This window comes from Galeopterus variegatus, unplaced genomic scaffold, assembly GCF_000696425.1.
Source record: "Galeopterus variegatus unplaced genomic scaffold, G_variegatus-3.0.2 Scaffold1079, whole genome shotgun sequence".
In the NCBI taxonomy this organism is placed as follows: Eukaryota; Metazoa; Chordata; class Mammalia; order Dermoptera; family Cynocephalidae; genus Galeopterus; species Galeopterus variegatus.
In genome coordinates, this window is record NW_007727190.1 from 172,596 (window position 1) to 194,293 (window position 21,698).

General features: G+C 37.7%; 1 protein-coding gene across 2 annotated transcripts; it reads right to left on the reverse strand.

Annotated features, from left to right (window-relative positions):
* Positions 1-12,147: 12,147 nt before the first annotated feature.
* FGG (fibrinogen gamma chain) lies at positions 12,148-20,761 on the reverse strand. 2 transcript variants are annotated; one of them, XM_008574650.1, is made up of 10 exons: positions 20,543-20,761; positions 20,398-20,442; positions 20,016-20,199; positions 19,811-19,904; positions 17,884-18,014; positions 17,326-17,459; positions 16,239-16,423; positions 14,489-14,766; positions 12,903-13,072; positions 12,148-12,366 (listed from the first exon to the last, which is right to left on the reverse strand). In XM_008574650.1, the coding sequence occupies exons 1-10, from the start codon at positions 20,618-20,620 to the stop codon at positions 12,352-12,354; spliced, it is 1,314 nt and encodes a 437-aa protein (XP_008572872.1). In that variant the 5' UTR covers positions 20,621-20,761; the 3' UTR covers positions 12,148-12,351. The 2 variants fall into 2 exon arrangements, with proteins under 2 accessions (XP_008572872.1, XP_008572871.1); XM_008574649.1 differs by lacking the exon at positions 12,148-12,366 and having other exon boundaries at positions 12,864-13,072.
* Between the last annotated feature and the right edge of the window lie 937 nt (positions 20,762-21,698).

The following is a 21,698-nucleotide window of genomic DNA, read 5'->3' on the forward strand; positions in this document are numbered from 1 at the left end:
AGCTACACCATTTCCCAGCTCTGTGCTCTTGGACAAGTTACTTTACCTCTTTATGCCATTTTCATTTTAAAAATGGGGATAGTAACAAGCCACTACACATGTTTTTATGCAGAACGAATGAGTTAATCTTGGTAAAGCTCTCAGAGCAGTGATTACCACAGAGTGGGTACTCAGTAAGTGTTAACAATTGCTGGAGAGCATAAAGTGCCATGAAAAATACCATTTCTTTCCTGTTTCTGTGCCTTTTGACATTCTAATTTACTTTCCCTGATCCTCATGTCAAATTTCTCCTTGGCTCAATGAAACTATCATATAATCCAGCAATCTCACTTCTGAGTACAGGAGTATTTCCAAAGGAAATGAAATCAGGATCTTGAAGCGATATCTATCTGCACTCCCACGTTCATTGCAGCATTACTTACAGTAGCCAAGATATAGAGACAACCTAAATGTCCCTTGGTAGATGAGTTGGTAAAGGAAATGGGGTATGTCAATACACTGGAATATTATTCAGCCTTTAAAATGAAGGAAATGCTGCTCTTTTCAGACAACATGGATGAACCTGGAAGGCATTATGTTTAGTGAAATAAGCCAGACAGAGAAAGACAAATGCTGCATGATCTTACTTACATGTGGAATCTAAAATAGTCAAAACAGAAGAAGAGAGTAGAATGATGGTTGCCAGGGGCTGGGAGGTGGGGGAAATGGAAAGATGTTGGTTAAAGGGTATAAAGTTTCAGTTAGTATTCAGTAAGATGAATAAGTTCCGGAAATCTAATGTGCAGCATGGTGACTATAGTTAACAATATTGTGTGGTTGAAATTTGCTATGAGGGTAGATCTTAAGTCTTCTCAACACACACACACACACACACACACACACACACACACAGAGTTAAGTATGTGAAGGGATGCATATACTAATTACCTTAATTGTAGTGTTCATTTCACAATGTATATGCATATTAAAACATCAAGTTGTACAGTTTAAACATACTTTTTTATTTGTCAATTATTTTTAGCTTCAATAAAGCTAAAAAAATCTTTAGCTTAGATTTACTAGATTTAGAAGATTAAAAAAAAACCAACAACAAAACAGGACACCCAGTTACATTTGAATTTCACATAAACAACAAATATATTTCGGTATAAGTATATCTCATGCAATATTTGGGTCACACTTCTACTAAATTTTGTGTTGTTTCTTATCTGAAATTCCATCAGTAAGTTATCTGGCAATCTTGTCTTGCCTCAAATTCTGCTTCCTATGTGAAGCCGATCCTGTTAACGGTAATAGCTAATATCTGAGTGTTCAGTAAGTCCTGGACACTTTGCTAGACATTTTATAGGCCACCTGGTTTAATCTCCGCAATTAAAAGCAATCCCTCGTTCTATATTCCTTAGATCATGAACCGCCAGTGTCATTTATCGTTGTGGGAGTGTTGTCCATCGCCTCCACCCGATCCTAAACTTGAGAACTGAGGGATTTTGTTGGTCTTTATACGCTCCCCCAAAGGTGTGGGCCCTCAGGGAGCAAGCAAGCTTGCGTGGGCTCCGCCGTCGCGCAGGTGACCCGCGGCCGCCTCAGGCGTGCGGGCGCCATGCTCGCTCGGACGACCGGAAGCCGTGGTGCGACGAGCGGAAGCCGCAGTGCGAGGCAACGCCTCTCTCACCGCCTGCTCTGTGGAGGCTCCTTGCCTGATGAAGCTCCCTCCTGAGGCGGCCCTCCGGGATTCCTACCGGCAGCGGCAGAGCTCAGAGGGCCTGAGAGCCCCGTCCGGGTTCTAGAGGGCAATGGAGAGCGGGGTTACCCTCCCCACAGTGACACAGGAAGGCGCGGCCTGTCTCCTCACACGTTTCCCGAGGCCCCTGGCAAGCACCCTCTCATGAGGTGAACATGGTGGCTCCCAGAGAGTAGCCTGGTGGGCTTCAGGTGAGTTGGTGGGACATAATCTGACTGAAAGGGAATTGACAGAATACAATGTGATTGAATGCCACCACTCTGGCGGCGTGTCCGGACGTTTCGAGGATGCCCCCCGTCCCTGCCTTCATCCGGGCCTCTGCAGACCGCGCCACCCGAGGGTCCTCTGAGCGCCTACTGCGGAGCAGCCGCCCTCACACCTCATCCCATTACCCCGCTTTGCTTTTCTTCATACTGCTGTGTCACTCCTGGACAACATGTATGTGGGGACTCATTTGTTTATTTTATGTCTTTCCCTCACTAAGCTCATGAGGCCAAGGCACACTGCCTAGTACCATGCCAGGTAGAGTAAGTACTACTCAGTACTTGTTGGAGAAATGGAAGGCTGTCACAGCACGGTGGCAGCACAGTATGGGGGAGGGACACCGGCTTTATGGAGAGTGAGATCTGGATTCCAGCTAAGTGACGTGGTTAAACTAGTTGAATTCTCCGAGCTGGTTTACCCATCTGTAAAATGGGTTGACAATATTTATCTTGCAGGATTGTTGTGAGGATTATATAAAGTGGCATATATAAAATGCTGGACATACACAGTAGGAGCCCCAGAAACAGCAGTTTTTATTATTCCTAGAATGTTCCAATGCCCCATAATAGAATGCTCTCTTGTTATCTGTCTAGTGCCAGAATTCCCTAACTAGGCACTTTTGTGGGGCATCCTACTGGCCTGGCACTGCCGGCTGAGCACCAGGAGGGGCTCCCCCATGAACGACCTGTATTGTAAGCTGTAGAGGAGAAGGTTTTGGTTAGAAAGCCGTGCAGATTAACAGGCGACAAATAATACAAGGAGTATCATTTTTATAAGACGTGACAATAAGGATATCTTTACAAGTGAAAAAGTGGGGAAAAAGTGTAAGAAACTTTCAGTTGCTTAAACGACAACCTGCTATGTATTGCCTTTACCCCAAAGATGACTATATCCTATTTTCCTTAGCTCTAATGAGAGAGATGTTTATTTGTCTTTTTGAATTAATATAATATTCCACAAGTTATAAATATTTAAATGCAGGAATTTACACGTTTGTGATTCCATAACATCTGGCAGGACTGGAATCGTTTTTATTAGTATGGTGTGTAATACATACAGAAAGAATAAAAGTTTTACAGCTGTAACTATGTTTCAGTTTTAAACTCTATCTACTATCACAGCTTATGCATGAAGAGTAAAATATATGGCCAGTCATCTAGATATTTGCCATTGTATAAATACAACTTAAAAATGCAAAAGAAAACAAAACAACAGCTTTCTTTTGGAAAATGGAGTATTATCTGTCCCTGGGCTACATCCTAGAAAAAGAGGGGAACAACCCATTCTTTGCCAATTAATTATATTTATTTATTTATTTTAATTTATCAATATACAATGTAGTTGATTTTCTTGTCCCTTTACCAATTCCTCCTTTCCCCACCTCCTTTCCTCCCTCCCCCATCAACATCATATCTATTCACTTACCTTAACCAGTTCGAGGAATTATGGTGATTATTGTGTCATCTTCCCTCCCCACCCCCTGTTTGTTTGTTTGTATATGTATTTATTTATTTTTATTAGTTCCCACAAATAAGTGAGAACATGTGGTATTTCTCTTTCTGTGCCTGGCTTATTTCACTTAATATAATTTTCTGTAAGTCCATCCATGTTCCTGCAAATGGTAGTATTTCATTCTTTTTTACAGCAGAGTAAGTATTCCATTGTGTATATATACCACATTTTCCTTATCCACTCATCTGATGATGGGCATTTAGGCAGGTTCCAACTCTGGCTATTGTAAATAGCGCTGCAATAAACATGGGAGTACATCCCTTTGACATGATGATTTCCATTCTTCTGGGTATATTCCCAGCAGTGGGATAGCTGGGTCATATGGTAGATCAATCTGTAATTGTTTGAGGAACCTCCATACTATTTTCCATAAAGGCTGCACCATTTTGCAGTCCCACCAACAGTGTAGGAGTGTTCCTTTTTCTCCACCAGCATTTATTATTCTAGATCTTTTGGATATTAGCCATCCTAACTGGAGTGAGATGATGTCGCAAAGTGGTTTTGATTTGCATTTCCTGAATGCTGAGTGATGTTGAGTGTTTTTTCATGTGTCCGATGGCCATTCGTATATTTCCTTTGAGAACTGCCTATTTAGCTCCTTTGCCCATTTTTTAATTGGGTTACATGTTTTTTTACTTTTAAGTTGTTTGAGTTCCTTGTATATTCTGGATATTGACCCTTTGTCGATGTATATTTTGCAAATATTTTCTCCCACTCTGTTGATTGTCTTTTCGCTCTGTTAATTGTTTCTTTTGCTTTTTAGTTTGATATAATCCCAGTTGTTTATTTTTCCTTTAGTTGCCTGTGATTTGGGGGTCATATTCATAAGGCCTATGCCCAATCCTACTTCCTGAAGTGTTTCCCCTATGGTTTTTTTTAGGAGTTTTATTGTTTCAGGACATATATTTAATTCTTTAATCCATTTGGAGTTGATTTAGTATATGATGAGAGGTATGGGTCTAGTTTCATTCTTCTGCATGTGGATGTCCAATTTTTCTAGCACCATTTACTGAAGAGGCAGACTCTTCCCCAGTGTGTTTTCTTGGTGCCTTTGTTGAAGATCAGATTTGCCAATTAATTTTAAATATACCTACATTGAATTCTGAGAGCAGTTTGCTCACTTATCCATTTATTTAAATTTAACAATCATTAATTATATATATATGCTATTTGTCCAGTCCTGCATGCTCTGTGCTTGAAACAGAAAGGCATGTAATGTATAGTCTTTTACCTTCAAGTCGCTTACAATTTGTGAGCAAGTCAAATAAGTATGCTGCTAAGAATTAAGTGAAAACATATCAAATTGCCATTACTGTAGATCACAACAATGAATATCTGCAGTTTTTTTATATGGTGTAATCTAATATAAAATGATGGGGAAAATTCTGTAAAATATATTCAGAGTGCTGTTAGAACACAGAGCAGAGAATAATATATCATTTCTGCATTGCTTTTTGTTCCTTTTTTGTAAACTTCTCCTTAAAATGTCAAATTTAATTCAGGCATCAAAATGCAGCATGCTTCTGAAAAATACCAATGGCTTCTATCATAAAAATCTACTTGAATCTGTACATTTATTATTATCCTAATAAGAAGATAAGGGTACTTTGACAGGTAGTACTTTTTAAAAACAATATTAAATGTGCAATTGGAAAGTACTAAAATTATTTTCTAAATTTTGAAATGCCTGAATTATAAAAATTAAGGATATTTTGGCATTTATAAGTACTCTTGCAGGGCCTCTGCTTGAGGTTTTACAACAGTGGCTGGTCTACAAAGGATTCTCTGAAAACATTAGCAAGTCTGCTTAACTGTATGTTATTTTCTCTACTTGTCTCCTGCATATCAAGGGTGTTGCAAAAGTTTGTTTTTACCAGCCACTTACTGTGAAAATGACTGAGTTGGTATGATAATCTATGTAAGAGTGACTAATGGAACATTTGTTTTCACAACTCATCAGTACTTTGAACCCAGATGGTTTCCCCGGAAGTTACAGATGTAGCAAGAAGATGGGAATTTCCTTAAATACACAGAAATGATTCTGAATTGTGCTTAAAAGGGAAGAGGACAAAAAAGCTTTTTTTTTTTTTTCTTGCTTGATTTTGTCACACAGCATTTCTCTCTCTCTCTCTCTCTCTTTTTTTTTTTTGGCGGCTGGCTAGTACAGGGATCCCCGGACCTTCAGTGTTATCAGCACCGTGCTCTAACCAACTGAGCTAACCAGCCAGCCCTGCGTTTCTCTTTAATCTTCTTTTTCAGGAAAAATTCTACCTTATTTCTTATAATTGAACTGTCTCTGGAGTTAATGGCCATTTAACTAAATAATTTTCTAACATTTTTGCAATTAAGATCTATCATGTTCCAATAGTAAAATAATCATTTTTCTTTTTTCAGTTCTTAGGCATAATTTTCATGGTCTTTTACTTAAGCACTTCTAATCAACTTCCCATTAAGTAGTTATGAGTGAGAGTGTGTGTGTGTGTGTGTGTGTGTGTGAGAGAGAGAGAGAGAGAGAGAGAGAGAGGGTTTTAACAACAAATTCAATTTATTTAAAAGATGTAGGGCTATTCAGATATTCTATTCCTTCTTGTGTAGTGATAAATTGTATGTTTCTAGGAATTTGTTCATTTAATTTGTCATATTTTGGCATATAGTTTTCTTTTTCATTTTTAACTGCATATCAATTAAATAATTCATTTTTAAAAATAAATTTATCTTACCTATAATGTGCTTTCTTTAGACTTACTAAATTTTTTGCATTGAACAGTTATTAAAGCATAAATGCTATTTTAAAAAGTGAAACCATTATACATATAATCAAATGATGTATTAATATCAACAACATGGATTCATTCTAATATCACACACTTTAAAATCATTGTATTCAGCATACTGTTCTGCTGATTTCACTGTGGTTCTTCTATTAAGATTAGCTAAGAAGATCTTTCAGTTGGTGTTGATTTAGCAGTGATATATGGAAATCTGGGGAAATAGCATCTGCAAGGTGCTTATAGTTTCCACAAATAAGGAGTTATATGAAAAAAGGGAGTGATTTAATTATCAAGATCCATTTAATTTTCTGTGGTTTTTATTGGCACCTAGTTTTAATGGGCCATTCTGTAGTAAAACCAAGTCAATTTAAAGAAGGTGTTTAGGTAAAAATTTTGCTTAGATAAAATTCAGCAAAAAATTATGGAGAAAAACAGCAGAGAAACCTAAATTGAAGAACATTTTACAACATTCCTAGCAGTATATCCGAATAGACTACTCTAAGTTGTCATGGTCATGAAAAACAAGAAAAGGCTAAAAAATTGCAGATCAAAAGTGACTAAGGAGATGTGACAGCTAAATGTAACGTGGTATCCTGGATGGGATCCTAGCACAGAAGAGAAACATTATTGTAAAACTGGTAAAATCTGAATCAAGTGTGGAAGTTAGGCAATAGTAGCATATGAGAGTTGGTTTCTTAGTTTTGCAAATGTTCCCTAGTAATGTAAGATGCTAACATTAAAGGAAACTGGGTGATGGTATAGGAAACCCTCTGTAGTATCTTTGCTACTTTTCTATAAATTAAAAAGGATTCCCAAATTAAAACTTTATTTAAAAACAAAAGCAAAAAATGTTAGTTTTAAATATTTCCAGACTTAATTAACATTGGATTTAAATCCCATGCAACAGTACCAATCATAACAGCAAAAAACCCTCAATTTTCTTTTGTTTTATTGTCTCTGAAACAATTTCATATATTATCTCATTTGACCCTTAACACAGCTTTGTGGTTAGGAGAGTAAATTAGGAGGGAAAACATTTGCAGTCCAAGGTTTCTTAAATGTTAGGTCATATTGTTTTTAAGTCACACTTTAACTATTTGTCCCTGAAGAGCTGAAAGAGGACACTTGCATGACAGAGTGGAATCTGCCCCACTTTGTTTATTTAGATTTATTTACAGAGGGTTCTCCATTTGCCTCAGCTCACCCTATGCTTTTGAAATTGCCAGTAGAAGAAAGTCTGGGTGAGGACCTGGGAAATGGAAGTGAAGTCCAAGAATACTGGATTTTGAATTTGGGAAACATAGTTTTGATCCAGTTTAGAACAGATTAAATGTTATTATCCTTAATTTACCTCAGTTTGTGCCTTAAAATATTTTCCAATAAAATTGAGGTGAGGAAGAGCTTGAAATTGTGCTAACCAGACTTCCCAGAAAGCTTTCAAACCTGCTACAGAGCAGTGTTCTGCAAGCCAATGGTCCAACCTACTATCAGTGTCCATTATGGGCCAATCACTGCAATGCCATTTGGGACAAAGCTCATGTTTACAAGACCAGTAACTATTTGTCTATCTCTAGTTTGTTCTTTCTCCTTCTCAAAGGAAAAAATATTAATAGGCCTCTGTCATGTAGATCATTATTGGAGAATAATTGTAATTTATCTATACATTTATGGGATAAATTAATTCTGCTTAATCCTCTGTTGCAAAATAATTTGTGAAAACTCTCCCTTCCAAGAATCAATGTCTTTTTTTTTTTTTGTCCTTTTTTTGAGACCGGCCGCACCGCGCTCAGCCAGTGAGCACTGTGAGCGCACCGGTCATCCCTATATAGGATCCGAACCTGCAGCGGGAGCGCTGCTGCGCTCCCAGCGCCGCACTCTCCTGAGTGCACCACGGGCTCAGCCCTAAGAATCAATGTCATTAAGACTATGCTCTCTGATCATAAGGCAATAAATTTAGATACTACTTAAAAATAGACAGTTTTAAAAATCACACGCTTTGGAACCAAATAACATTCACTTTATAATCCTTGGGTTCAACAGGAAATCAAGGGAAATTATAAAATACTCAAATTATGGGTAGATCTTAAAAACACAGTGCTGAATGAAAAAAGTAATAAGTACAATGAAGACCTTAGCAGTGATTCTCAAAGTATTTGTGATAAAAGGCCAGTTTTATTAAAATTCTAATCAGTCAAACCTATTATTTTATAAAACACAACAAAAATAATTACTAGAAAAAAATAAAAATTTTAAAAGCAAGGATATGCAAAATATATAGGCCCAAATTTTTATTATTAGATTCAAAAGACATAAAATTACATTTTAATAAATATAAACAGAACAAACATAACACAGGAAAAAGTTTCTACATGCTAATTCTCAATTCTTGAACTTAACGCAGACCAGTAACAAAGAATTTGGGGACAAGAGTTCTGAGTAACACTGATTTGTAGCACAATACCATTTATATAATTTAAAAATACATACACAAAAAATGATTTATAAGAATGCATACAAGTAAGGAAACACACACCAAAACTATTAGAATGGTTGTTTATTAAGGGGAAGATGGGAAGAAAAGGACACTTGAATAAATGAGAATCAATCTATCAAGAGAGTGACCCTGCACAGACCAATGAGAATGATGTACTAGGAGTATGGTTAACTCAACCTCTGCCTCTGAGGTGTGCACACACACACACACAACTCCCCAGAATAAGTGAACTATAGTCATTATCACACTCTTGGTCTCTTTCACCAGTTTATTATTTTCTGTCTGCTTTGATTCATCTCACCATGTTCAACCACCTCCCCTCCCCACCCACACACTCTTTTTGAGTTACCTCAAACTGGTAAAAATTCATTAGGTAGACATATATTCTTCAGGCTTAAATGTGTACTTTGTTTTTCACTCTTATCATCTGAATAAACCAAAGGTATCTACTATAAATACCTTGACTAGTTTATACCGGTTAGTCAGAGTGAAAAAATTTTAGATTTTGAAAAGATCCCAAATATGCTGTCTATACTTACATGTCTTCATTTCCCACTCACTTTCAACCCACCCACAAGTCTGAAAAATATTCTTTCAAGTACAACTAAACATAAGGAAAATTGGAAAAAGCTGTAGCACTTAAGAGGTATGTTTAAAAATCTTGACATTTAGCCTAAAAATGATTACTCCTGTCTGCTGATTTTAGAGCTCTGTGCTGTAGTTGTATGACTTGAAGTTGGGACCAGGGCCTTCCTTTTTGGAAGGTTCCCTCTGTAGGTTTTTTGAAGTGTGTGATCTCGCACATCTGCTTTTTACTTAGCCTCCCTGTTTTTCAGTGAATTGAGTTCTTGTATATCTCAGAAGGTAAAGGGGAGGGCTGAGCAAAAGTTATCTGTAATTTGAGCTTTGAAGAAAAATAACCTGTCTCTTTGAGGTCCCAAACTCTTCTTTTCACTTAAACGTACATTTTTTTTTGTTTATTTATCAGGACAATTCTTTCAATTTCCACTTTATTTGTGGAGACATAATCCAGTTGAGTCTGGAAGTATTTCTCATGCTTTTTATTTCTTAAACTGTAGTCCTTTAATGGTCAGTACTGGATATTAATAACTAAACAAGTAGAATTTTGAAGTTCTTCTATTTTTCTCTACCTCTCTAGGTTTCAAAATTAACTGCAAAATTAATATGTACTTGTTATAACAAGTCAAACAATACAGAGGTATCTAAAGAAAAAGTTGTAGCCCCTTCCTGCCAATCAATGCTGTATTATCCGATATGCAGATCAAATATGTACTCAAGACACCAACAAAAACAGCGGGCTCCAAAATGTTTTTGAAAAAGTGTTATGATTGGTATTTCAGAAAAAGCATTGAACCAGTAATTATGGGAAAAAATCAGAAATCTATGGACTTCCTCATATTTATTTTGTGTTTTAGTATTTTTATTAAATTTTATATTATAGATTGGCTGGGTGGAGAACAAATATGTACAAATACATATGTGTCAAGATTATATTTTGTTTAAAATGTATATGCATATATAAATTTTATATAATTATCATTGTAGAATTATTTTTCACCTTAAAAGTTCACTTATTTTGTAAATGTTTCCGAGTTCATACAGGTTTATTGTTATTCTTACTATATAATCATTGAATTCTATTCCGTTGCTCTCATAAACCACCTTGCTTGTCCATTCTTACACTGTAAAGTATTTTCTAAATTTCTTACAGACATGAAATTTAAGGCTATATTTACATTTCTGTACCTAGCTATTTTCTTTTTAAAAAATAATTTTTAGGATAAATCAGTGCAGTGATATTGCATCAAAATTTGTGAATAATCATATAACTTCATATCTATGGCTAAATTGCTTACCCAAAGCATTGTATAGATTCATAAGGATAGATTGTATGGTATGCATTCTGAGTTTAGAAGTAGGAGCGCCATGAGGTGGGAACAGGTGATATTGGAGTCAAGAAAGAGAACAGGAAGGAGGTGATTGTAATTCTGGCAAAAGATGTGTATCTCAACTCTGCCAGTGGCACTGGGTACAGAGAAGGAAATAAATATAGTAAGTATTTGGGAGGTAAATTCAACAGGCTTGATGCATAATTGCATATGGGGAGGAAGGAATGAGGAAGGCTAGAGGATGTTACTGTTTTTTTGAACTTGAGTACTGAATGGAATAGAACAGTTTTGGGAGAGAGGAGGATACTGAGGTTACTATGCACTATATCCTCAATACCCAGCACAGTAGCTACAATAGTGAAAGCATCCAATAAATGTTAGTCGAATGAAAGCTTCATGCACACGTGAACAAATGAGTGCTGCATGCAATGAATCCATGGTCCTATTTCCCAAAGGCTCACAAGTACTTGGTTGTATACCTAGAGGCTGATTTGCTGTTTTTATTTCCTCAGTAGGATATTTTAAACTCAGGACTCATGAGAACAAGAAAGTGAGAAGATTAAGAAAGAAATTGGGGAAAGGAAGAGAATCCAAAGCCAAAGACTTCAGAACAACCAGATCAACTTCTCATAAAATTAGTCAATTACTTTACATAGTCAACCTTATACCAAGTTATATAGGTTTAGCTATTCCTTAGACAGTTGTAGATTCCTGAACTCAAGCTGCTAAAAACTCAGTATCCCTGATTCAAAATGAAGAAATGGCTCCATTCCACTCATCTCCTGGTTCACCAGTGAGGGAATGACAGATTGTTCTCTAAAGCTGTCTGCTCTGAGTTGCAGATATCTCAGAGTGATCACTTCTGGCCACAGGTGTTTGGAGTTAAAATGTTCCCCTGGGAGGATCCCCAAGCAGCTTTCTGTCTCTAGTTGCACTTTGGGTACCATGCACTTAGTGATGTGACTGTGACTTGTGCTTATGTTCTTTTTTTTTTTCCTTTTTGTCTTTTTTCGTGACCGGCAATGGATCGCAACCCTCAGTGTCGTGCCCGCACCGGACCGGGACCGGCAATGGGATCGCAACCCTTGGTGCTGCGCCCGCACCTCGCTCAGCCAGTGAGCGGGAACCGGTCTGTATGTGGGATCCGAACCCTCGGCGGGAGCGCCGCCACACTTCCCAAGCGGCGCACTATCCAGTGCGCCACCGGGCCGGCCCTGTGCTTATGTTCTTATATCAAATTTTGTCACTTTCGGTTACTGTATTTTCCTATATTTGTCTTATATTCCCTGGAGGGCAAAGCCATGATTTCTATTTCCTTTGTAACTCCCCAAGAGTCAGGTATAATGTTTAGCCTAAAGCAAGGGCTCAGCAACTGTTGATAATTGCCCAAATGTAATTACTCAATTGGTGAAAAGTGATCGTTATTACTGGTCAATAAAAGGTACCATGTATCTAGTCTTAGGAAACAAAAAGTTTATTGAAATGAACATAGATAAATTATCACCAGCATAAAACTGTTCAGTGGAGTTTTCAACATGGGTTCTTTTTACTCTTAGAATGAAGTGAGGCTTTGCCAGTTCATTGTCCCATAGGAAAAATATTATATGCCTCTGTTCAGATAAAATCCTTAAAAGAGCAAGTCACTTTTGAAATGGTCTCTTAAACGTCTCCAGCCTATAACAAAACAAAAAATATATTAAAAAGATAAAATTCACTGTTTAAAAGGAAGAATTAAATATGAACAATGTAAGGGGTGATAAACATGGAAAAAGTACTTAGACATGTGAACCTCTAAAATTCTCTTCTATTTTATTAGTATATGCTAACATATTTAAGAAATAATAAAAACGAAAAAATTACCAAGACAAAAAGATAAGTGATCACAAACATGCAAAAAATGTCAATAGTTTTATTATTACGTTTTTAGGAAATAAGTCAAAATGTTATCTCTTCATATGAATAATTTTTAAATAACTCTGATTTCAATAATTGGGAAATACAGTTTAAAGTGAGTTTTAATTTCCATTTAAGGCTAAATGTCCTTAGCAGAAAACTTAAAATTAATATAGTAAGAGAAATTAGGAAGAAATTTGCAGAAAATTTCTGAAACTTTGTGGGTCCATAAAAATTAACAGTTAATCCTCTACAGATAATCCCTGGGATAAAGTGATTTAGCCATATTCCATTTCAACACGGTGTTCTGGTCTGACCTGTTTGGCTCCCCCCAGGTGCTGTTGCTGTCCTTCTCCAATGGAGAGTCTGTTGAATGGGATTATCTTCATAGTGGTTTTCTTCATGGAATACCATCGGGATTTCCAAGTGGCCCAAATAATGCCATTATCATAGCCATTAGGAGTAGATGCTTTTGAGTAAGTGCCACCTAAAACAAGTTATAGATGTACATATCACTGTTCTTGAATTTCCTCACCTCAGAAAGTCTATAAAGAGCTGTCTATTATGCAGAGCATTGCCAGTTACATCAAATTTATAGTGTTATCTACTAACTGAAAACATTCCTAAAATCTCGACACCCCTTACAGCTATGTAATGCTTCATGTACACATCCATACTTTCAATTTATTCACTACTAAAAGGGCTAGAATCCCGAAGTTCCCCTCCTGTCTGTCTCCCTAAGTTTAGTCAGCCTGGACTCAGCTATTGTGGACTATCTTTCCTCATGCAGGTTAGAATAGCAGGAGCCACAAGAATTCTGATCAGGTGGTCTCAGGTAATCTGAAAACACAGTTTTACTGATTAATTAAAGAAACCATGAAGGGCTTTAGAAACTGGTTCTGGAATGTTTTTTTACATCCTCGTTACAAAGTGAAGACTAGGTTGATTTGCCTTCTCCTTGTTCCAGGGCACCAGATCTCACTTAATTTTGTGAGGGAGTTTTCTGAGTCCAATACTGGAATATACTACAAGCTATCAATATAGTTACCCTGGATCATATAGATCAAACACCTTTCCTGAGAGCTGCTCTAAATTATATGGTTTGTTGGTGCAAGGACAAGTTAGGTTTCTCCAATTAAAAAATGTTGTGAAAACCAAAAGGTTACTTTAAATAATCTTTGAGAGAATTCCAAGTTGGCTACTGGCTAGGACAGTATCCTCAGAAGGTAAGGTTGCTCATGAGTAGATGAGATGTGTAGCCATATTATAGGCTTCTTGGATCCTTTATGGATCCTTTAGCATCAGTAGGGCTTCCCCGCTCTTAACTCTTGGGTAGTTCAATAAAACCAGTGTTCCAAACCATTCCAGCCTTATAGCAAACTAGAACCTACACCCTCATCCTAAAGTACCTGTCTACAATCCTCAGGCTGGACTTTTCTCTCAAGCTTCCATAAACCCCTGCCCTTACCAGTACTTCCCTGCTCTTTACTTCATTCCTCCAGATACCTCCTCACTGATCACTGGTTGTATCTGACACATAGCTCATGCGAAGCCGAGTCAGGCTAACATGTTAACAAGCATAAATATGGTAATTTTAGCCCATCCTGATCATATATACGATATGCCTGAAAGAGATAACATAACCCAAAGTGTCAACTCTGATAGGGAAAGTTTCAAGCGCTCTGACAAACCACTGGATATTTTGTAGCAGGTGGATTTCTTGTAGAAGGGCTAATTTTAGGCATAAGCTTGGTGTTATCCAATTCTGGTTTCAAATAGAGAACTATCTGATAAAATCCCCACTATCTTTAGTAATTATTTCTCATTTCTTTATATCTACTTATTACCTTTCATAAAAATATATACTATACACTAATTTGGAATATAAGAAAGAAAGGCATACCTTGGTAATAAATTCCATTGAGGTGGCCAGCGTGACACTTGTTCATCCACCAACCAGATCCATCCTGTTCAGCACAGTTGCCTTCAAATTTATCATTGTCATTGTCCCAGGTACTGAACTGCATGCCATTGTGGGATGTGAAAAACTTGTCACTAGGATCATCACCAAAATCATAGCCATCAAAGGCATCTCCAGCATCTCCACCAATGAAATAGGCATACGTCAAGCGGTATTTGTCAGCTTCAGCTCCCACCTTGAACATGGCATAGTCTGCAGTACTTTGAAGAAGAGAATAAAGACATTATATCCTGAGCCTCCTCAGGGATCTCAGAAGTTCCCTCTTCCACAGGACAGTTGCTTGGAATTTTTCACTTTGCACCTTAAGGCTGAAATGCACTCACTGAGTGAATTTTTCTGCAAATCTGGCAAGAGACAATGGCTGTGTGAACCAGTCCAAACCTCATGCCTGGAATACTTCAAGGCATGCCAGTGAAAACTAAGAACTTCATCCATTTGGGTGCTTTTTGCTTATTTTATCCTAAGATCAAATCAAGATATGTGGATGAGTCTGACTAATTTTACATTTTCCACTTTTTAAAAAATGTTTAGCAATGCACACATGTTATCATAGATCACAGTAATTATCTGACAGGGAGTGACCGTTAATTAATACACCAAACTTGAAGGAGATACAGCTCCATTAACCACTCATACCACTTGAAGGGTGAGATTCTAAAGCAGTTTTTCTTTCCCAAGGTGGTGTGGTAGTGGCAAGAAAGAGGGCTTGCGAGGGCATCACAGAAATAAAATGGTCTCTGTGTGGTCCGCAAAACATGAGCTGAGGGGGTCAGAGAGAAATCCCCCGCTGAAAAAAATTGTGAGAGAGGGCCATAATGGAGTGGAGAAGAATGGGCGTTGATGAATGAAGAGAGAGAGAGATGTCTGGAAAATGCTCAGTTTCTTCTCTAATTTCTAGTACTTGGGAAATGGGAGACTCTCTCACAGGAGGTCTACTGACTACAGTACTTTTTGGGTTAAAAAACAAAAACAGACAAACAAAAAACCCCATGTGTTTGGAGACAGAATATATTTCATTATTCCTCAAACATAACAAGAGGGTTGTATATTTTTCTGTGTTTTAACTAGATATACAATGCTCAAAACCCCCAAATATCTCTGAGCATAGAAGAGGCTGTAGAACACCAAAGGAGCTAGCTGATTTAATTTTAGGGCAGCTCATGCTTTGACAGAATGAATGGTCATTAAGGCACTGGGAGATCTGAAGAGGCTGCATTTGCTTTCCAACCAGGATAGTCATTAAGAGAGCAGGCTACAGAGTCAAACTGCCTGAGGTCAAATCCTACCTCTGCCATTTGCCAGCAACATGACCTTGGGCAAGTTAATCTGTAAAATGAAATTAATAATAGCACATGCCCTGTGAATGAGTTATTTGGATTAGATTAAATTATAATTTCATGTTCAACTTCTGGTACATATTAAAAATTCAGTAATTAGCTATTATTCAGAATGGTTCAAGGGTAAGTAGATTGTACTGAAACACTCAGATCCATCCTAGATAGGACCTTCCTCTATGAACTGCCCAAGAACCAAATTGACTTCTGGGGAAAATGGCTGGATGTGCTCTTTGCATTTGTCAGGCTGTCTTTGCCATTGGTCTATTGATAGTTGGAAAGTGCAAATTCCAGACAATCTCTACAACAAAAAGTTAGAAGTCCTTTCAAAGCAGTACCTGGTTCTGCCACTCCAGTCTTCCAGTTGCACTCTTAATGCATATGGGATTGCAGACTGTGTGCTTATCAAATGAATCTTCTCATTTCCCAGCCAAAACTCTGTAGTGCCAGTAGGAGACAGATATCCAAACCCTTCTTTATATTGAATCCAGTTTTTCTTGAAATCCACACTGCCATCAAGTCTCTAATTACACAATGGCATGGGCAAAAGGAATGAACAAATTATCAGTGCATGTAAAAACAATGTTGTCAACATTTTGTCTAAAATATAGGGAGTATGATTGTATCAACTAACAACTAAGTGACCTTGGCCAAGCTGCCTCAGTTTCCTCATCTATCAAATAGGAATAAAGATGCTTGCTTCTTATGGATGCTGCCAGGATTACATGAAAGAATATTAGAGAAATACTTAAAAGAGTGCCTGGCAAATGGTAAATTCTAAATTAGTGGTAGTATTAAAAAAGCACATAGACTTCAGAACTCAAGATTGATATTATTGATTCTTGTACTGAGGGTGGAATGGTTAACCCATTGCTTAGTCTGTGTCTACCAGCCTATGCTATAATCACTACCACCCTCTGAGTGCCCCCTGCAGGAGTAGTTGCAACAGTGGTAGGAGGTAAACAGAAGGTAAAGGGGCTGGGATCTCCAGTGGGTGCTTTGTCTTGGAGCAGCCCAACTTTATTCTCTGGGGGCTTCACCTTGTGATGGAGAGCCTTAGGTCTTGAGATACTTGATGAAAGAGGTCACTTCTAATTCTTCGTCTATGGTACTGTGGTTATGTACCATCATCAATCAATCAAGAACAGCACCAGCACAGTACAGAGTCAAAGCAGACATTCTGAAATCAGGCAGCTTGGGTCCAAATCCTGACTCTGTCACTTATTAGTTATGTGATCTGGGGCAAGTTACTCAATCTCTTGTGTCTCAGTTTCCTCTGTAAATAGGGGTAATAACACTATCTACTTCACAGGGATATTGTTAGGGTTAAATGAGTTAATGTTCATAAGATGTTTAGAAAAGTATCTGGTGTGTGGCAGGAACAATGTAGGCCTTTACACACACACACAGCGAGGGAAAAGTTACCTTCTGAAGCACTGTCCATCCATTTCCAGATCCGTCAATTTCACAGTAGACTAAGAACTGCTGCTTGGCTTTCAGAGGTTTGATAAAGTAAAGCCCACTCTCTTTGGCTCCCTTATTGGCAATATCTTGACAATCTGAAAAAGGAGAAGAAACTCTTGCAGTAGGTTGAAATCCAGGTAAGACTGTGCCAACCATGAAAATGAGCTTTTAACATGTTGTGGGCTGGTTGGTTAGCTCAGTTGGTTAGAGCATGGTGCCAGTAGCACCAAACTCCAGGGTTTAATCCCAGTACTGGCCAGTCACCAAAAAAAAAAAAAAAAGAAAGAAAGAAAGAAAAGGTTGTAAACTATTCATTTCCCAAGAAGTACTTTCTTACATCTCACATCATTCCTTTCAAACTATTTCTAGCTACTCAGGAAAAGCCGAGGCAATTAGAATCCTTAGATTTAATGCCTAGACCCTTTCCAAATTATTCCTATACATTCCAATACATACAATCTCCTTTACTTTGTATATGTGCTTTGATAAACATAATCCCAGTATAAACCTCTCACTTACCTTTCCCAGTTGTCTCATATATTTGTACTGTGTCTTTGCAAGGTTCCTGGCACTTTTCTTCAAGCTGGGCTACCTTCTGTTTCAAGTTAACGATCTTTTGATTATTTGAGTTATATATTTCCTGCAAAAATCTACAAATAGAACAATAAGATGACGGAAGATAAGTACTCTCTTTGTAAGAGTACTTTTGTATTTTTTTTTAAATACAACCTTATTTTCTTGAGAATTACTTTCTTATAAATTACTCCATTTTTAGTAAAACTGTAAAGTTATGTTACCAAATTGAGGTGAATTAAAATTCTAAGCTTTTTGTAGATGAAAAACAAAAAAATCAATTACAGCGGGAAAACAGTTTTGACCTTAATCTTTTCACCTAAAACGGGGCATATCGTCTCACCTCTGAACACAAATAACAAAATCCTTGTCAGTAAACAAATGTCATTGCAAATGGTCATTCTGATTTTAACCTTATGCATAAGGGACAGCAGATAAAGACCTACATGAATGATAAGCCTGGTTAATAGGAACATCTACTGATGATTAAGAAGCAGGAAAGGCTCTATTAAGTAATTTCCATGTGCTTTTTTATTTGTGGATCTACTAAGGATCCGTTTTTGGGCTTCAATCTATAACCTACATGGGGATACTATCTGGGACATTACCATATGTAAAATAAAACAACAGACACTTTTCCTCTTCTTAATGTTTCTAGCTACAAAGCTTTGGAAAAGGGCTGGGGAAAGTTAAAAACCCTGCTTTTATAGTTTCTTACAGAGTTGCTTATAAATATTAAGAAATAATAGAAAACTATTGACAATGCATAAACTGTTGTGTCTTTCCTTGAAGTCAAGAAGGGTAGACAAATTGACCTCTTTTTTTCTCTACTCTGTCTTAGACAATTTCTGCACAATAGCCTCCTTCAAATTCAATTGTGGACAATAACAATGCAAATTATAATAATAATAATCACAACAATAATAACAATGGCCCTCTGATTCCAAAAGGAAGAGAAATCCCTCCTGAGCCACTTCTTCTCAGCAACCATTTATCTCAATTTCTCACACTGCTTTGGAGACAATTTAGAAAAAAAAAAAATTGGGGAAGAAACTAAAACTGTGTCTGAGACCCTATGTTCAGAAAGTTTAGGAGTCCCTGGTAAACTATAAACAGAGACATTTTACCTCCAGATGAAGGGAGGAGAATACATAATTGCAGGTTCATTGTGCCATGATCAATACCTAGTTTTACAACATTTGTTAAACTTAGTCTTTTTTTTTTTGTCTTTTTCATGACCGGTAAGGGGATCGCAACCCTTGGCTTGGTGTCGCTCGCACCGCGCTCAGCCAGTGAGCGCACTGGCCATTCCTATATAGGATCCGAACCCGCGGCAGGAGCGTTGCTGCGCTCCCAGCGCCGCACTCTCCTGAGTGAGCCACAGGGTCAGCCCTAAACTTAGTCTTTTAAGGCATGTTTTCTCTGCTCTACCTTCAATTTTGCTTCGAATTTACTTTAGTAGGCAAGAGCCTTATGCCTGTTTGCTAATTTCTTATCATCAATTTGTTGACATTTTTATAAAGAGAATTTTATTTTCAACACCCAAATTCCTATAAATTTGATTTTACATTGTAAGGCAATTGGGGGTGGGGGGAGAAAACATTTAGATAAATATGGTCATAATAGCATCTGAAGACATCTAGAACACATTTCTCCAATGTCATTATTAAAAAGCAACTATAAGCCAGTACAAGTCACATTGCACTAAAAACTCCTATCTCCCATGTGTTCAAGGGAGTCAAGCATAATGCCCATTGGATATTAAAAACAAACAAACAAACAAAAATCATAAAAAACCACTTTCACTGAAGCATGGAATATTAAATAAAAACTATTTCAGTCTTGGAGAGCAAATTAAGACAAAAATGCTTACCGAATACTTGATTCATGTGTCAAAATGAGTGCTTCATATTTCATAATTTCTTCTACCATTTTCTTGGCATTATGAGTAGCGCCCTCTATCACACCTGCAATATGGGATCAGAGACGTAAACATACATAAGCAAATAGGAAAACTAAAATATCAACAAAAGAACCTCACAGATGATTTTCTCAGTCAGTAATCTTTCGTTTCTCACTTTGTTTTGGTGGTTCACCAGGATTATAGCCGACTTGGATTGCTTTGATCAATTCTTTGGCTTCTGATGTTCTGTTTTCAACTCGATATAAGATGTCTTCCAAATTCTGTAGATCATCATCTACTTTGGTTTGGTAAGTAGACAGGAAATCTGCAATGCCACAGGTTGTTGGGCAGTAACTACCCTGAAAATATAACAATGAAGTGGTTAAAAATCTTGATTAAAAACTACACTTAAAATCTGTTAATAAAAATAGGTAAAAGCAAGACTACATGTTTAAAAAAAAAGCTTAAAGTGTCAAGTGATGCTTGCAAGAGAATTACTTCTATTCCTCTGGCCCTCTCCAGTTCAATCTCAAAGCGAAAAACATAAAACTACTTACAAATCTTTCATCTAAGATGCAGCAGTTCTCTCTGGTAGCAACATACTAAAGGAGAAAAATACAGAAATTTCACTAATTCATCATATATTTTCTTATTTTTCCACTTTCTATATAAAACAATATGTTTTGTGAATAGCACACTTACTGCCAGGCATGTTGAAGAGAGCAATAAAAGAATGTAGGAGTAGAAAATTAAACTCCGGGGATGCACGGACCAACTCATGATGTCTGTGGTGCCCGGCACTCTGAGCCCTGTAGTGTCAGTGCTGTGGCCTCTTGGGTTCCAATTGTCCCTTTATGTGAGCTCCAGGGATGGTGAGGACAGCTAGTGGCTGAAGCTGATCACGGGGCCTTCTTACGAGAAAGGCAGGGACATCTTTCCCATCCCCTTTTCCTCATCCTGCCTCCAACCTATGCTTAGTCAGGTTCCCAGATTTTGCACACAGGTTTAAGCTCCTCCTTTTTGGCTCAGCTCAACCCTTTCCCTCTGATCCAGTATCATCTCCAAAGGCTAGTGAAGCATTAGCCGTTGCTGTGAGGACAGGGGGGAGTCTGGGAGGCTGCATGATGCAATTCCTTCCGGGACATAGTTGTGAGCAAACACAGATATCTGACCTCAGCCAGAACAAACCCAGCCCATCTTTAAGATGGGGCCTGTTGCATAACCTAAATTACTGAAAGAACTTTTTTAGTCCAGGAATGAGGTAACATTATTATTTTTAACCTGCAGCCATGGCAGGAGGAGACTTTACCTTCTCCCATGTCCCAATTCAGTATCCCAGGAACAAATGACACTGGAAATCCATTCCTGTCCCTCTCTGTCGACCATTTTCATGGCCTCTCAGTTCTCAGTGAGCTTTTGAGCTCACCTCCTCCTTTAGTCTGGAAGAACCAGCTGGTGTGGCACCCCATCTGCCAAAGAGGAGAAAAGAGCCAGGAACCACTTTATTTTTCCTGCAGTTGCATCTAATTACTTCAGAGGAAAGGCTGGATACAGGAGGCAGGGTCTAAAAAATCCACCTCCTTGTGTCTGACTAGAAACATAGCTGAAAGAGAAGGGACAAAATGAGAAGTTGGGGAGGGACTATCATCTTTGTTGTGCCACTACAGCTTCCATGTACTGGGGAAACACATCTGTCATCACCTCTATTGATAATTTTCAATAATTACCACTATTATCAATGTCTCTATTTTTGGTTACCCTCATTTCCTCCTCTGAAGCCAAGCTTACTATAAACTTCGATGAAGTATATTATTGGGAGAAATACATCCGGTTTGAAAGAAATTTTAGTCTTTAATTC

What these genes read in the sequence shown, in the direction of transcription:
- FGG (XM_008574649.1), bottom strand. Translation starts at nt 20,620, where the DNA reads ATGAGTTGGTCCGTGCATCCCCGGAGTTTAATTTTCTACTCCTACATT. An exon ending in GCATCTTAGATGAAAGATTT is followed by an intron (nt 20,200 to 20,397) that starts GTAAGTAGTTTT and finishes TTATATTTTCAG; the next exon opens with GGTAGTTACTGCCCAACAAC. An exon ending in ATATGAGACAACTGGGAAAG is followed by an intron (nt 17,460 to 17,883) that starts GTAAGTGAGAGG and finishes CTCCTTTTTCAG; the next exon opens with ATTGTCAAGATATTGCCAAT.